The sequence below is a fragment of the Blennius ocellaris genome (assembly GCF_963422515.1).
Source record: "Blennius ocellaris genome assembly, chromosome: 20".
NCBI classification, from domain to species: Eukaryota; Metazoa; Chordata; class Actinopteri; order Blenniiformes; family Blenniidae; genus Blennius; species Blennius ocellaris.
Genome location: NC_137669.1, coordinates 21,645,770 through 21,661,967, shown reverse-complemented (window position 1 = coordinate 21,661,967; position 16,198 = coordinate 21,645,770). Strand labels below are relative to the sequence as shown.

General features: G+C 40.0%; 3 protein-coding genes across 3 annotated transcripts; all 3 read left to right on the top strand.

The window, feature by feature from the left end:
• The first annotated feature begins 1,405 nt into the window (after positions 1-1,405).
• On the top strand, positions 1,406-4,205 carry abrab (actin binding Rho activating protein b). The gene is made up of 2 exons (XM_080515608.1): positions 1,406-2,137; positions 2,610-4,205. Exons 1-2 carry the CDS (start codon positions 1,479-1,481, stop codon positions 3,091-3,093), a joined length of 1,143 nt encoding a protein of 380 aa, XP_080371734.1. The 5' UTR covers positions 1,406-1,478; the 3' UTR covers positions 3,094-4,205.
• Positions 4,206-5,312: 1,107 nt separating this feature from the next.
• Positions 5,313-6,826, top strand: LOC308144696 (zymogen granule membrane protein 16-like; the record flags this gene model as incomplete). Its single annotated transcript, XM_080515876.1, has 4 exons — positions 5,313-5,317; positions 5,542-5,597; positions 5,686-5,815; positions 6,493-6,826. 4 exons carry the CDS (start codon positions 5,313-5,315, stop codon positions 6,824-6,826), a joined length of 525 nt encoding a protein of 174 aa, XP_080372002.1.
• A 1,313-nt stretch (positions 6,827-8,139) lies between these two features.
• Positions 8,140-12,903, top strand: LOC308144695 (zymogen granule membrane protein 16-like; the record flags this gene model as incomplete). Its single annotated transcript, XM_080515875.1, has 4 exons — positions 8,140-8,165; positions 10,112-10,173; positions 10,269-10,398; positions 12,570-12,903. The coding sequence occupies 4 exons, from the start codon at positions 8,140-8,142 to the stop codon at positions 12,901-12,903; spliced, it is 552 nt and encodes a 183-aa protein (XP_080372001.1).
• Positions 12,904-16,198: the final 3,295 nt, after the last annotated feature.

Here is a 16,198-nt window from a genome sequence, read left to right as displayed (position 1 = left end):
GCAGCCTGACTCTCAGCAGGTATCACGTTCTCTCTGTTCACCGGTTCGATCAGGTGTCTCTCCTGTTTATTCGAGTGCGTCTGTGAATCTGCCAGTGGCGGACCGTCGGGGCCTTCAAGGCTTCTCTGCAGGCCGAAGAAAAATATCTGAATCACAGACTGATGTTGATTATATTTCGTCCATGAATACTCATTAGATAATTCCAAATGGTCTGTCCGCTTCATCGCATCGCTTCTGGTCAGAGAGTTCAACTCTCTAGCGCTAGCTGGCTGCATCTGTCGCGAGCTGCGTGAACAAAAATAAAGTTGTGTTTATTCGATGCCGGTTTTGTCAACCTAAGATCACTAAAGGAGAAGATAAAGACATTTGGTTATAGATTTCTTTTCCAAACATTTTTCAAGAGGGACTTTTCAAAGAGGTCATTGAACACACCACAGCACTCTGAGCTCAGGTCTGGTGCAATTTATTATTACTCACTACAAACTCCATGGCAGGATTCAGGATTATATTTTTTGCCATTATATTATTTTCAAGACCGCGAAACGCTGACGTTTGTCTCCCTCATCGACCCCCAGAAGTTTTGTAAAATTTTCAGTGTTTCATTCTGTTGCTCATGCCACAAATGTGTTTGATGAAAGTGGCCTTATCTAAAACGGGGGTGTCATACACACATACAGACCAATTAAAAATAGCCCCATAATTACCTTTAAATATAAACTGTTTGTTGTTGTGCAGAGCATTCATGATGAAACTGTCTTCATTTTCACAAAACCAAACAATTGCAACTGAAAATTTCAACAGCGCTTCGTTTTCGTGTAAACAAATTCAAATGAACTTTTGTCACAGGAGGTTTTAAAACAACAGCAAGACACCATAACAAAATCATCTTAGCTATTTCAGAGCTAAGATGATTTTGTTACACTCCTGTCGCTCAGAAACAGGTTTCACAACACCGATTAATTTTAGACCTAATTATCTTGTGTGTGATCAAACCTCATTATTTAGTTTTATTGTTCGAACATATAATTTGAATCAAGCATGCTGTGGTTTATTCGTTTGTATTATGAGTCACAGTTGTTAAAGCCTTTGAACACCTCCACAAATATCAGCAGTGGCAGCAATAAGCAGTGATTCTGTCGTCTGCCGGCGTAAAGTAGCAGCTGTAACTGTGCTATAAACTAATGAAGGCTTGACTGTGCAGCTCCTGGTCTGTTGCCCTGCTCACCTCCAGTTACAGGCTCTGCGATCTGTGATGAAATACGAGTGCGACGGGGTGACCCGTGTCAGGGAAAGACGATCAGGCCTGTAGCCCGGGATGACTCGCATACTTTCCACCGTCATGTTGGTGTTTGATCTCCTCGTTTCATAGCCGGGGCTCGGGGGGGGGGGGGGGAGGGGAAGCAGACGGAGGGCAACGGTGCAGAAAAACAAGTGAGATTGAAGCGAATCTGACAGCGGGTTGTGAGAGAGAGATCACCATGACGGACGAGCGGAGTGCACAACGGAAACCGTCCGCCAACAAGAACATCAAGAAGCTGCGCACCATCAGCAGGGTGTGCAGCCTGACGAGCAGCTGGCAGCAGTGGGCGAGCGACAACGAGAAGAAGCTGGCCAGTGAACCCACCGGGTGGTGTCCAGCTTCCCTCGGGGGACAAGAGGAAGAAGCAGCGAGAGCCTGGGTCCCTAAAAAGCTCCCAAAGACGTCACAGGTCAAAGGTCCCGCCGAGCCGCGGGAGTCCTCCTGCATCAAGACCGTCCAGGTGGTGAAGACGGTGACGAGCAGCGCTCAGGAGAGAGGGGCCGGCGTCGGGCTTCTCACGGAGAAGATCCAGAGGGAGTCGGTTCCGGCAGGAGACGAGGTGGACAAGCTCCTGCGGAAGAGGAGTTCGCCCACGCGGCGCAGGAAATGTTCCAACGTGGTGTCGTCTCTGACGAAAAGCTGGAAGCAGGTGGAGGACGAGCATGTGAACAGTGGCGGAGATGGAGGTGGAGGAAACTGTGTCCAGGCCGATGAAGACGAGGAGAGCCTGGATGGGAAGGACAGACCAACACAGAGCTTCACCAAAGAAACCGATCAAAGCCAATGTGAAGAGGAGTCTGAGGCGGCGGTGGGGATGAAAAGGCCTCCGGCTCCAGTGTGAGTATCGAGACAGCGTCTCAAAAAATTTTACTAAAAGCAACTCACAAGTTCTTAAAAATAACAGATGATTTTTAATTAGGACACATTTTCCCGGTTACCAGTGTTAGAACACAAAATAAAGGCTTTCAAGGCTCGGGCAGGAAGCCAGGGCATCAGAAGCTTTTGGCCCCGGGTGATTTGCTCCAGCAAGTGTTGCATCTGTTTTGCAACACACCCAAGCAAATGTGGATGTGAGAAGCCTTGTTTTTGTTTAATGTTAAGGCAAGGGATGTCAAACATAAACCAAGGAGAGCCAAGAGGTTCTTGTCAGGCCAAACCAGCAAGCAAATCGTAAACATTTCAAAGAAATCATGGTTTTGTTTAACAGATTTCATGAGCATAGGATATTGATGACGCTGCCGGAAAAGCTAGCTACCTCACTGCAAGTTTTTGTTTTTGTTTCCTCTCTATAATCTGACATCCCTTTCAGGTACAAAAAGGGAGCCGAAGAGGCCCATAAGATCAAAGCTCTCTCCAAGAAGTACAGCGCCGTGGGAAACCTAAAGAGCCGCTGGCAGGACTGGGCCTCGGAGCACACGGTGAACCAGAGACTGAACCCCTTCAGCGAGTACTTTGACTACGACTACTCCATGTCCCTGCGCCTGCAGAAGGGTCAGGACGGGTACGGACGCCCCAAAGAGGGCACCAAGACGGCGGAGAGGGCGAAGCGCGCCGAGCAGCACATCCACCGCGAGATCGACGACATGTGCTACGTGATCAGAACGATGGGCGACCGGGACCCCGACGGGAGGACCAGGGTCTCGTTCGGACAGCTGTTCGACCGATACGTCCGGATCTCCGACAAGGTGGTGGGGATTCTGATGAGGGCCAGGAAACACGGAAAGGTAGCGTTCGAAGGGGAGATGCTGTGGCAAGGCCAGGATGACGCAGTGATCATTACCCTCCTGGTGTAGAGCCAAGAACTCGGGAGCCGGCGAAACCATCGGGCAGGGTGGAGAGGAAGATTGAGAGCAGTTTGACTGTTCGGAGGACGCATCAAAGGGATTTGAGACGAATGACAGAACTCGATGGATGACTCATTTGGATTATAAGAAGAATGTTTTGACTGGTATTTCGGCATTTTAAGACTCTTCCAGTCAGTCTCGCGGATGTTTGGGTCGTGTTTGTCACGCACGCTGTTTCGACAGTGAACTGTGAAGGTTGACGCTCACAGAGGGAAATAAAAGTCAAAAGCTTTCTGCTGTCTTGAGTCTCCGCTCAGAGTGGCTTCCACCGGTGTCTTTTTCACACTTTCTTTATGGCTTATGTTAATCAGACACTTAAATGCGTTAATGTCCCACATAACCAGCAGCTTTGCAGTATACCGGAGCACGGCGATCCGAGCAGGGATTGGATTTCACAGCCTGAATACTCTCTGCTCAGCATTCATTACTGAGCACGAGGCACAGTGGAAAGGAACAGAGCCGACCACAGCACTTTCAGATACCAAAGCCTCGTAGACTGGGCCTGATTGGGATTCATTAAAAAAGATGACCATCGGGTGCAAAGTTAAAACTTTCCTGTGAGTGGACTGTTGCGGCATTGTTGGGGAATGGTATAGCGGGGGGGGGGGGGGGGGGACCCTAAACCAGGTGAAGGGGTTCAAGGACCTTAGGGTTCAGCAAGTCAAACATCTGCTGACCGGTCAGTTTAGATTCCCACCTGAAGAGATTGGAAAAGGTCGATGATTCACTGACTCCTAGAGATTGTGAGCATCCATTTGAAGCATGCGGATGTTATGGTTGACAGGAGGAACTGGGACGAGGCCGGACTGTTGGACCTCTTGGCTGGTCTGTCAGCGGCTTTCAAGGTCTTTTTAGAGATGTAATTAGAAAATGGGCTCCATTGGCCCTTAGTTTTCAATCTCAAATCTGTGTTTGAGCAGTTTTTTGTGTTCCTGTGTGTCTTCGTTGTCCATACTGCGATGGTCTACATCACATGTTGACGTGTAAAAACACAAACGATGACTTGATGAAACGCCTTTGATTTCTATTCTTCAATATCACATATGTGAATAAAAGGTTGAAACTAATTCTAGCGAGTCGTCACTCTGATCATTTCCTTTCTATTTGTGACTAAATTGAAATAACTTCAAATGATCACACTCGTATTAAAGACGAAACAGCTAATGATTCATGAGAGAATTGATTTTTTTAAATTTACTTTTTATATTCTTCCATTGTCTTCTGAATGCCACAACACGTGATGAATAACCAAATAAACCTGTTGCTCACCGTGTTTCTTTTCTGTGTACACAATGCTCAATGAAAACCTCAGCGTGGCATTTCTGGCTGTCACGGTTGGTTAAAGTTGTTTTAAGGAATTCCTCGCCGAAGAAGTCATTCCTCAGATATTAATGCGCGAGAGACGGTAAACAAAGTGCCTTGCGATTCCCGGCAGAGGCGTCCTTGCCTGCTTTATCTCAATTCATAGATAAATGCAGGGATATCTCACTTCCTACAAGGCTGCAGTATTTTCTGAAACTGGATTATTATTAAGTATTTTCTTCTTGTTTGGGAAAAGAGCTTCTTATTTTTAAAGTGCATCTGTGATGCGTTGGCTCGCGAAAGAGGCCTGGGTTTGAATCCCAGTTTCAAGGGATTCTATGTATAAAACCAACCAAGTTCACAAGAAGTCATTGAAGAGAAAGTAGAATAAATCATGAGTGTTTCCTTACCTGGATTTGAGCAATGAAACAAATTCTGGATTAATTCGGTACACTTTGGAAGCCTAAGTCAGGGGAAAGCAACTTTTTGAAAGTGAGAGGTTATAGAATAGAATCAAATAGAATATTACTTAAATTCTGAAGATCAAACATGTTTAACACAGAGTTTTCACAATAATTCACATTCACTTAGCGTTTTGCTGCACAAGTCTGGGTTTATCTATTTATTTGTATCAAATATAAGGCCAATTGAACAAATACACCTCAGATATTTGATTTCAATAAATAAAAGGAACATTATGTACAAGTCGTCCGGTATTCTTCAATAGAGATGTGAAGAACAGCACGCTCCCTGTCTGGGTTGGGCTTTTTTTCGGTTGTTGTTTTTTCACTCTTACGCCTCCAGATATTTCTGGTAAACCCCAAAACGATGCCAGGAGATCTTAAGTCAACGATAGATTCTTGACGATGAGGTGACAAGAAAAAAACAAACCGCTGTGTGGTCCGTTCTAAGAAGTACAACCCACAACAGAGACACGCTTATAACTGACACCAAGCGAGCAAAAAAGCTGAACGTTGTCAATTCTCATGGTTTCACGTGGACCGGACAGTCGTACATGTGAGAACCGATCGGTAATTTTATACACGTTTGAGGGGAAAACGCCTAGAAACTTTCCTCTCGTCTCTCTTTTCACAGGATGATCCTCGTCGCCGTCGTCGCTCTTCTTGCAGCCGCTGCAGCTGCTGATTATCGTAAGTGTGGACGAGTTCTCATCAGTCGACTTTTTCCATTTCGTGCACTGACTGACCGGAGGCTGATGTTCTTGCATGTTTCCTCCAGCTGTGCAGGACCAGTTCTACTCCTTCAGGCCGCCGCTGGGGTCGGGCAGCGGCAGCCGCTACAGCATCACCGGGGAAGGAAGGATCACCGCTATCAGGGTCTGGGAGAGATACTCCAGCTACATCTCAGGGTGAATACAACCTTAGTATCGTCTGCTTTCTTGGCTTTTTGGGGGGGCGGAAATGTCACCAAATATGTCACAGAAGAAACATACTTATTTATAACCACATAATGAACCAGTATAAAGATGTATATAACATAATTAAAAAATAATAATAATTATTATTATTATTATTATTATTATTACATCTCAGGGTGAATACAACTTTAATATCGCCTGGTTTCATATAGTTTATCTGATGAAAATGCATAGATGAGTCATTTTTTTTCAATGATCAATGATATATAATATAAAATAGTCATCATGATGATGGATTGATATTTTTCAAGATATAACAAAAAAATTATAACCACATAATGAACCAGTATAAAGATGTATATCACATAATTAAAAATAATAATAAAAATAATAATAATAATAATAATAATATTAGTAATAATTGTTTATTTATGTATTACAATTTTCTTGGTGGTTTGGTAAAAAGAAAGAATCTGTTGTTTTTTTTTATATAGAATTCCCTTGATGGTTTAGTATTGGTGACTCTTGCAGGCCACGATTTTGTACTTTGCACTTTTTTGATTGTTTAATTGCAAAATGTTTTTACAAATAAAATATATTATTATTATTATTATTGATGATAATAAGTATTATTTGTTTTTTTGTTAATTTAAATTCTCGTTCGTCAGCATCCAGCTCCGCTACGGCTCCGTCTGGTCTGAAATGGCCGGCGCGCAGTACGGCACTCCCCTGGAGATGGCGCTGTTTGATGGCGAGGCCATCGTGCAGGTGTCGGGGAAGTACGCCCACTACGTGCAGTCGCTGGTGTTCACCACCAGCATGGGCCGCTCCTTTATGGCGGGTCAGCCTGTGGGTCACTCCTTCAACATGTATCCAGAAAACAATTCGGCTGAGCTTCGCTTCCTCAGCGGCAGCTATCACGGAGCCCTCACCTCCATCGGGACGCACTGGGCCGTGACTCCCGGCGGCACCGTGACTCCCAGCGGCGCCTCGCAGCACTGAAGCTGCTCCCAGTGTAACCAGAAATACGTGGGATGATGAGAAACGTACTATTTCATACTATTCTGTTAAATCTCTTGCTTCTGCCGGTGGGTTATTGCTGTGATGTCATGACGGTGGAAGTGGATTAAAAATCTGTTTGACTCTGTTCTGTAATCTCCAAAAATCAAAGATGAATCAAAATGAAATGAAATAAATCAAAGTTTTCAAGCCAAAGTTTCTTGATTGGTTGTTTTTTGTGTTTCGGTGGAATTTTTGGTCCCGTCTCCATGTAAATAAAACACTGCAGCTATTTAGGCTAGGGGGCGTCACCGTTTGGCTATCCATGATGATTCATGATTAACAAAGATAGTTATTAATTATGTTATTGGAATTTTAACCAGCTCCGTATCACATACCTCGGGAGCACCACCCATTTAACAGGAAATGATAGTATATAAATATACTAAACAATTAATTCGGAATTGTAATTAATAGTTCAATTAATTACAATTGGGAATGGAATGGAAATGGATTAAAATCTGTTTGACTCTGTTGTGGAGTCTCCAAAAATCAAAGATGAATCAAAATTGAAAGAAATAAATCAAAGTTTTGAAACCAACGTGTCTTGATTTGTTCCGTTTTAAATGACAGAAACACTGCAGCTGCGCTCGCCTGTGGTGAATAGTTCTGCACATGCTCAGTAGGCGCACAATGAGAACAATATTTCCTCCGTCGTGTCACGACTCCCAGTCCTTATTCTCCTGGAACTTGGTACTTTTATTTTGACAGTCGCCGTAATATAACAAAAAACAACCAACAGCACCCACTAGTGGCCCAACATGAAAACTCCTGTAATAAATTGTCTTTTTCTGTTATGATGCCAAGTTCTTGTCAAAACTTAAAACCACTTCCTGCTTGACTGTGAAAGAGCCTCAGTGTGACGTCACTTTTGCATATTTTTTTTGTGTTTCCTGTCAGGAACAGAGAAGGAATTTTGCTGAATTTTACTGATGATTTTACTGATTACCGTTTACTATCACATGCATGTTTTCCGAATGTTGGAGGAAACCAGGGAACCCAGACGGTTACAATTACCAGAATTAACAGTAAAGCTTGAGGAATTTTGGCGTTCTCGACACAGAAGAGGCCGACATTTCATTCACCTTTGTGCTCATTAATTAAACAGCAAGTATGATTCCAAACATTATATTTATTTACACTGAAAACAAATAAAACAGATTCTAACCTACGGTATATACAGCTTGGTGTGTGTGTGTGAGACGTGTGATGGAACTACAAAACAAGATGGCGGATCACAATAAACTCCATTCACAATGGCGGTGGACCAGCGAGCAGGAAAGTGTGTCCAGCATCAGAACTAATGCATCACTAAATGGATTTTTATGTACTTTCTATTTTCTTCCATGGTCTTTTGAAAGTTCCAACACTTGGTGAAAAACTCAATAAACCTGTTCATCATGGTGTTTCCCCTCCCCCCCCCCCCTGTTCACACAATGTTTGATTAAATCCTCAGCGTGTCATTTCTGACTGTCACAGCTGGTTAAAGTTGTTTTAAGGAATTCCTCGCCAAACAACTCGTCTCCAGGAAGTCCGTCCACAGAAAATACTGGGTGAGCGACGGTGAATAAGGTTGAGATTCCCGGCAGGGCTGTGATGCTCTTTATTTCACTTCAGAGATTAAAGCAGGCACGTCTTAATTCCTACAAGCTCTAAATGTTTTCTCAAACATGTTTATTTAAAGTCTTTTCTTACGTTCAGGAATTAAGCTTGTTATTTTTAAAAGGACATTTCTGTCATGGGTTTGGTACTGACCTACAGTGTGGAGGACTTTGGTTTGAATCCCAGTCGGAAAGGATTCGTACGGTGGCCTGGGAGTAAAGAAAATACTATAAACTTCCAAAAAACATTACTAAATTTCAAACAAAACAACACTACAAATGGGAGAAAACATTATAAAATAGAGAAAACAATACCAAATTTAAAACAAAATAACACTACAAATGGGAGAAAACATCATAAAATAGAGAAAATACAAAATAAAATTTTAAAAACCACTACTAAATATAAACTCATTTGGATGATGTTTGTTTCTCTTGTTTGTTTTTTCAATTTTTTTGTTTATTTTTAGAAATTAAAAAATTTAATTAAAAAAATAGATAAAACACTGCTGAAAAAAAACAAAAAAACAACTATCAAATAAAAAAAAAACACTTCCAAATATATAGTCATTTGAAAGAGTGTCACTTTTTGTTTCATGGAATTTGTTTATTTTGTTTATTTTTTGTTCAAGTTCAGAAATAATAAAAAAAAAACAATAGAGAAAACACTACCAAATTAAAAAATATATATATATCAAATTAAAAAAAACACTGCTAAATAGAGAAAACACTGCCAAATTTTTAAAAAAGAAGTTGTTTAATAGTGGGTTTTTTTTTAAATATAATTGGTAGTGTTTTCTTAAGGTTGTAGTATTTTGCGCTTCCAGGCCACCGTAGGATTCTTTGCATAAAACCGAGAACTTTGACAAAGACTTACTGAAGAGAGAGTAAAATAAATCACAAACGTTTCCTGGAGCTGAGCGATGAAACAAACACTCGCTTTATTCGGTACACAAGTTTTACGCAGGTGGAAGCAGAAGTGTTGACAATGAGAGGTGCTTGAGCTGGACTTTCAAATCACTGAATAGAACAATAGAGGGAAACAATAGAATAGAATAGAATACGAGGTGGGTTCTGAAATGAAACGAAAGCAAAGATCAAGCATTAAAACTGAGTTTTCTGTATTTTTAGTTTTCCGCTTGTCACTGTTCAGATCTGGGGAATGTATATTAGCATTTTCATCACTTGTAATATTTCAACTTAAAGGTCCTCATGGCTTTATTTCGCCGGTCCGGCCCGCTCCAGGTGAAATTGTGCCTCTTTCTTTGTTTCCACTGATTCCGCCCATCATGACGCACGTAGAGGAAGAACATGCAATCTCAACACAAAGCAACAAATGGATAAAAATATGAAAAACAACCTACTTCCGGCCTTGGGGTTTTTTTTCTTTCCGTGTGTGTGCGTGTGTTTTCACTCTTCCGCCACTTCGCTTAAGGAATTGATAGATTCCAGATAAGGTCTGGTTTTAAAGTACCACCTACAAAAGAGACACGCTTATAACAAACACCAAGTGAGAACAACTCTTCGATCCTCTATGCAGACCGGACACGAAGGAACAGATCCTGCTTCATGATACACGTTTGAGGGGAAAACGTCTAGAAACCGTCATGTTTCTGTCTTTTCACAGGATGATCCTCGTCGCCGCCGTCGCTCTTCTTGCAGCCGCCGCCGCCGCCGCCGCTGATTATCGTAAGTGTGGACGAGTTTTTATCAGTCGACTGTCGACTTTTTCCATTTCGTGCACTGACTGACCGGAGGCTGATGTTCTTGCATGTTTCCTCCAGCTGTGCAGGACCAGTTCTACTCCTTCAGGCCGCCGCTGGGGTCGGGCAGCGGCAGCAGCTACAGCATCACCGGGGAAGGAAGGATCACCGCTATCAGGGTCTGGGAGAGATACTCCAACTACATCTCAGGGTGAATAGAATCTTAGCATCGTCTGCTTTCTTGGCTTTTTTTGGGGGGGCGGAAATGTAGAAGAAACATACTTATTTATAACCACATAACTGAACCAGTAAAGAGATGTATATGACATAATAAAACATTTTTTAAATAATAATAATTATTATTATTATTGTTATCATTATTATTACATCTCAGGGTAAATAGAACTTTAATATCGTCTGCTTTCTTGTTTATTGGGGGGCGGAAATGTCTGTGACACCAAATATGTCACAGAAGAAACATACTTATTTAAAACCACATAATGAACCAGAAAAAAGATGTATATAACATAATTTAAAAAAAATGTAGTGAATAATAATAATAATGATAATAATGATAATTATTATTATTATTATTATCATTATGATTATTATATCTCAGGGTAAATAGAACTTTAGTATCGTCTGCTTTCTTGTTTTTTGGGGGGCGGAAATGTCTGTGACACCAAATATGTCACATAAAAAAACAGACTTATTTATAACCACATAACTGAACCATTATAAAGATGTATATAACATAATTAAAAAAATAAAATAATAATAATAATTATTATTATTATTACATCTCAGAGTGAATAGAACTTTAATATCGTCTGGTTTCATATAGTTTATCTGATGAAAATGCATAGATAAGTCACTTTTTTTTCAATGATCAATGATATATAATATAAAATAGTAATCATGATGATGGATTGATATTTTTCAAGATATAACAAAAAATACTAATACATTCACAATAAGTGCAGATATTTATTTTCACTATGTACATTTTCACAAGAGTCAAATTTAAATGACAGCAGTTTACACCAGGAAGGGTTATGATTACTGTTTAGTTTTCTGGAAAAATAGACATTGTCATCACATATACCCTTAAAAGTAAAAAATATACACATTTTAAATTTTAAAAGTTATTGTGGCACTATTTTACCATTCCAGCCCCACTTGGAGTTAGCAGACATGCTATTCAAATAGTTGATTATTATTATTATTTATTTTTGCTTTTTTTTTTTTTACAATGTCTTGGTGGTTTGGTTAAAACAGAATTAGTGTAATGTTAGCAATATGCACTAATTAGCATATGTGTTTGTGTCACCCTTTTCAATTGAGTAGTCAGAAATCAATCTAAATCTTGGATTTTTATTTAAACAAATATGAACGTATGAAAAAGAAACAAGAACACGAACAAGCAATAATATATATTCATCCGATTGGATTATTTGTGGTGATTCAAATGACAGTTCAATTGTCAAGGTTCAAATCCTCCAATTCAGTATTTTGTGGTATCAAGCTTGACCCAAAACAAAATAAAAAATAAAAAAAGGGAGAAAAAGAAGAAAGTAGCAACTAAAATGACCTGAGATCTCAGAAAAATAACGAAAAAAATCAGGAATTGTACATGCTAACAACTTAGCTTCGCACGTGCGCGCACGCTTCCCACCGAGCTAAATGCTAACAACTGTAGCAACTCAGATTTAACACATTTTTCCAACAAAAATCATATCCCGACTGGTTTTATAACTGAAATCACCTTTCACACGGTACAAAAATTCACCAGGATATTCTTCATAAACTCTCATAAACTACATACACCTCGAGACGGGACTATGCTGGGGTGTAGAGGGGAAAAAAATAAAGAAACTCGAAAGCACGTGCATACGGTGCATTCAGGTACCTGGGAATTTCCAGTGTCACCAAAAAAAGTAACGTATGAGAAAAATAAAACAATCTAAATAATAAAACTGTACCACTGGCGGTGAAAAAACCCTGGGTTACATGTTCATTAGCATACACGCTAACATTAGCACTAATTAATGTGCTAATTAACATACATGCTGGCGTTAGCAGATGTGCTATTATCGGCCGGATATTATTATTATTATTATTATTATTATTGTTATTAATACTAATGATAATGATAAACTATTTCTAAAATGATTTGTTGCTTTTTTTTCCCTTTTTTTCCTTTTTTTTTTACAATTTTCTTTGTGGTTTGGTTAAAAAATATATATAATAATTTGTTGTTATTTATAGAGTGTCTTGGTAGTTTGGTATCGGCTGGTTTGGTGTCCAGGCCTCATGTTTGACACCCCTGTTCTAAGCACTTGTCTTTTTTTTTTTTTTTTAAATCTTCTTCTCGTTCGTCAGCATCCAGCTCCGCTACGGCTCCGTCTGGTCTGAAATGGCCGGCGCGCAGTACGGCACTCCCCTGGAGATGGCGCTGTTTGACGGCGAGGCCATCGTGCAGGTGTCGGGGAAGTACGCCCACTACGTGCAGTCGCTGGTGTTCACCACCAGCATGGGCCGCTCCTTTATGGCGGGTCAGCCTGTGGGTCACTCCTTCAACATGTATCCAGAAAACAATTCGGCTGAGCTTCGCTTCCTCAGCGGCAGCTATCACGGAGCCCTCACCTCCATCGGGACGCACTGGGCCGTGACTCCCGGCGGCAACGTGACTCCCAGCGGCGCCTCGCAGCACTGAAGCTGCTCCCAGTGTAACCAGAAATACGTGGGATGATGAGAAACGTACTATTTCATACTATTCTGTTAAATCTCTTGCTTCTGCCTGTGGGTTATTGCTGTGATGTCATGACGGTGGAAGTGGATTAAAAATCTGTTTGACTCTGTTCTGTAATCTCCAAAAATCAAAGATGAATCAAAATGAAATGAAATAAATCAAAGTTTTCAAGCCAAAGTTTCTTGATTGGTTGTTTTTGTGTTTTGGTGGAATATTTGGTCCCGTCTCCATGTAAATAAAACACTGCAGCTATTTAGGCTAGGGAGCGTCACCGTTTGGCTATCGAGGATGATTCATAATTAACAAAGATAGTTATTAATTATGTTATTGGAATTTTAACCTGCTCTGTATCACAAATCTCAGGAGCACCACCCATTTAACAGGAAATGATAGTATATAAATATACTAAACAATTAATTCGGAATTGTAATTAATAGTTAAATTAATTACAATTGGGAATGGAATGGAAATGGATTAAAATCTGTTTGACTCTGTTGTGGAGTCTCCAAAAATCAAAGATGAATCAAAATTGAAAGAAATAAATCAAAGTTTTGAAACCAACGTGTCTTGATTGGTTCCGTTATAAATGACAGAAACACTGCAGCTGCGCTCGCCTGTGGTGAATAGTTCTGCACATGCTCAGTAGGCGCACAATGAGAACAATATTTCCTCCGTCGTGTCACGACTCCCAGTCCTTATTCTCCTGGAACTTGGTACTTTTATTTTGACAGTCGCCGTAATAACAAAAAACAACCAACAGCACCCACTAGTGGCCCAACATGAAAACTCCTGTAATAAATTGTCTTTTTCTGTTATGATGCCAAGTTCTTGTCAAAACTTAAAACCACTTCCTGCTTGACTGTGAAAGAGCCTCAGTGTGACGTCACTTTTGCATATTTTTTTTGTGTTTCCTGTCAGGAACAGAGAAGGAATTTTGCTGAACTTTACTGATGATTTTACTGATTACCGTTTACTATCACATCCGAATGTAGGAGGAAACCAGGGAACCCAGACGGTTACAATTACCAGAATTAACAGTAAAGCTTGAGGAATTTTGGAGTTCTCGACACAGAAGAGGCCAACATTTCATTCACCTTTGTGCTCATGAATTAAACAGCAAGTATGATTCCAAACATTATATTTATTTACACTGAAAACAAATAAAACAGATTCTAACCTACGGTATATACAGCTTGGTGTGTGTGTGTGAGACGTGTGATGGAACTACAAAACAAGATGGCGGATCACAATAAACTCCATTCACAATGGCGGTGGACCAGAGAGCAGGAAAGTGTTTCCAGCATCAGAACTAATGCATCACTAAATGGATTTTTATGTACTTTCTATTTTCTTCCATGGTCTTTTGAAAGTTCCAACACTTGGTGAAAAACTCAATAAACCTGTTCATCATGGTGTTTCCCCTCCCTCCCCCCCCCCCCCCCCTGTTCACACAATGTTTGATTAAATCCTCAGCATGTCATTTCTGACTGTCACAGCTGGTTAAAGTTGTTTAAAGGAATTCCTCGCCAAACAACTCGTCTCCAGGAAGTCCGTCCACAGAAAATACTGGGTGAGCGACGGTGAATAAGGTTGAGATTCCCGGCAGGGCTGTGATGCTCTTTATTTCACTTCAGAGATTAAAGCAGGCACGTCTTAATTCCTACAAGCTCTAAATGTTTTCTCAAACATGTTTATCAAAAGTCTTTTCTTACGTTCAGGAATTAAGCTTGTTATTTTTAAAAGGACATTTCTGTCATGGGTTTGGTACTGACCTACAGTGTGGAGGACTTTGGTTTGAATCCCAGTCGGAAAGGATTCGTACGGTGGTCTGGGAGTAAAGAAAATACTATAAACTTCCAAAAAACATTACTAAATTTCAAACAAAACAACACTACAAATGGGAGAAAACATAAGATAGAGAAAACAATACCAAATTTAAAACAAAATAACAGTACAAATGAGAGAAACATCATAAAATAGAGAAAACAATACCAAATTAAAAAATAAAACTACTAAATAGGAACTCATATGGATGATGTTTGTTTCTCTTGTTTGTTTTTTCAATTTTTTTGTTTATTTTTAGAAATTAAAAAATTTAATTAAAAAAATAGATAAAACACTGCTGAAAAAAAACAAAAAACAAACATCAAATTAAAAAAAACACTTCCAAATATATAGTCATTTGAAAGAGTGTCACTTTTTGTTTCATGGAATTTGTTTGTTTTGTTTATTTTTTGTTCAAGTTCAGAAATAATAAAAAAAAAAAACAATAGAGAAAACACTACCAAATTAAAAAAAAAATATATATATATATATATATATATCAAATTCAAAAAAACACTGCTAAATAGAGAAAACACTGCCAAATTTTTAAAAAAAGAAGTTGTTTACTAGTGGTTTTTTTTTTAATATAATTGGTAGTGTTTTCTTAAGGTTGTAGTATTTTGCACTTCCAGGCCACCGTAGGATTCTTTGCATAAAACCGAGAACTTTGACAAAGACTTACTGAAGAGAAAGTAAAATAAATCACAAACGTTTCCTGGAGCTGAGCGATGAAACAAACGCTCGCTTTATTCGGCACACAAGTTTTACGCAGGTGGAAGCAGAAGTGTTGACAATGAGAGGTGCTTGAGCTGGACTTTCAAATCACTGAATAGAACAATAGAGGGAAACAATAGAATAGAATAGAATACGAGGTGGGTTCTGAAATGACACGAAAGCAAAGATCAAGCATTAAAACTGAGTTTTCTGGTTTTTTTTAGTTTTCCGCTTGTCACTGTTCAGATCTGGGGAATGTATATTAGCATTTTCATCACTTGTAATATTTCAACTTAAAGGTCCTCATGGCTTTATTTCGCCGGTCCGGCCCGCTCCAGGTGAAATTGTGCCTCTTTCTTTGTTTCCACTGATTCCGCCCATCATGACGCACGTAGAGGAAGAACATGCAATCTCAACACAAAGCAACAAATGGATAAAAATATGAAAAACAACCTACTTCCGGCCTTGGGTTTTTTTTTCTTTCCGTGTGTGTGCGTGTGTTTTCACTCTTCCGCCACTTCGCTTAAGGAATTGATAGATTCCAGATAAGGTCTGGTTTTAAAGTACCACCTACAAAAGAGACACGCTTATAACAAACACCAAGTGAGAACAACTCTTCGATCCTCTATGCAGACCGGACACGAAGGAACAGATCCTGCTTCATGATACACGTTTGAGGGGAAAACGTCTAGAAACCGTCATGTTTCTGTCTTTTCACAGG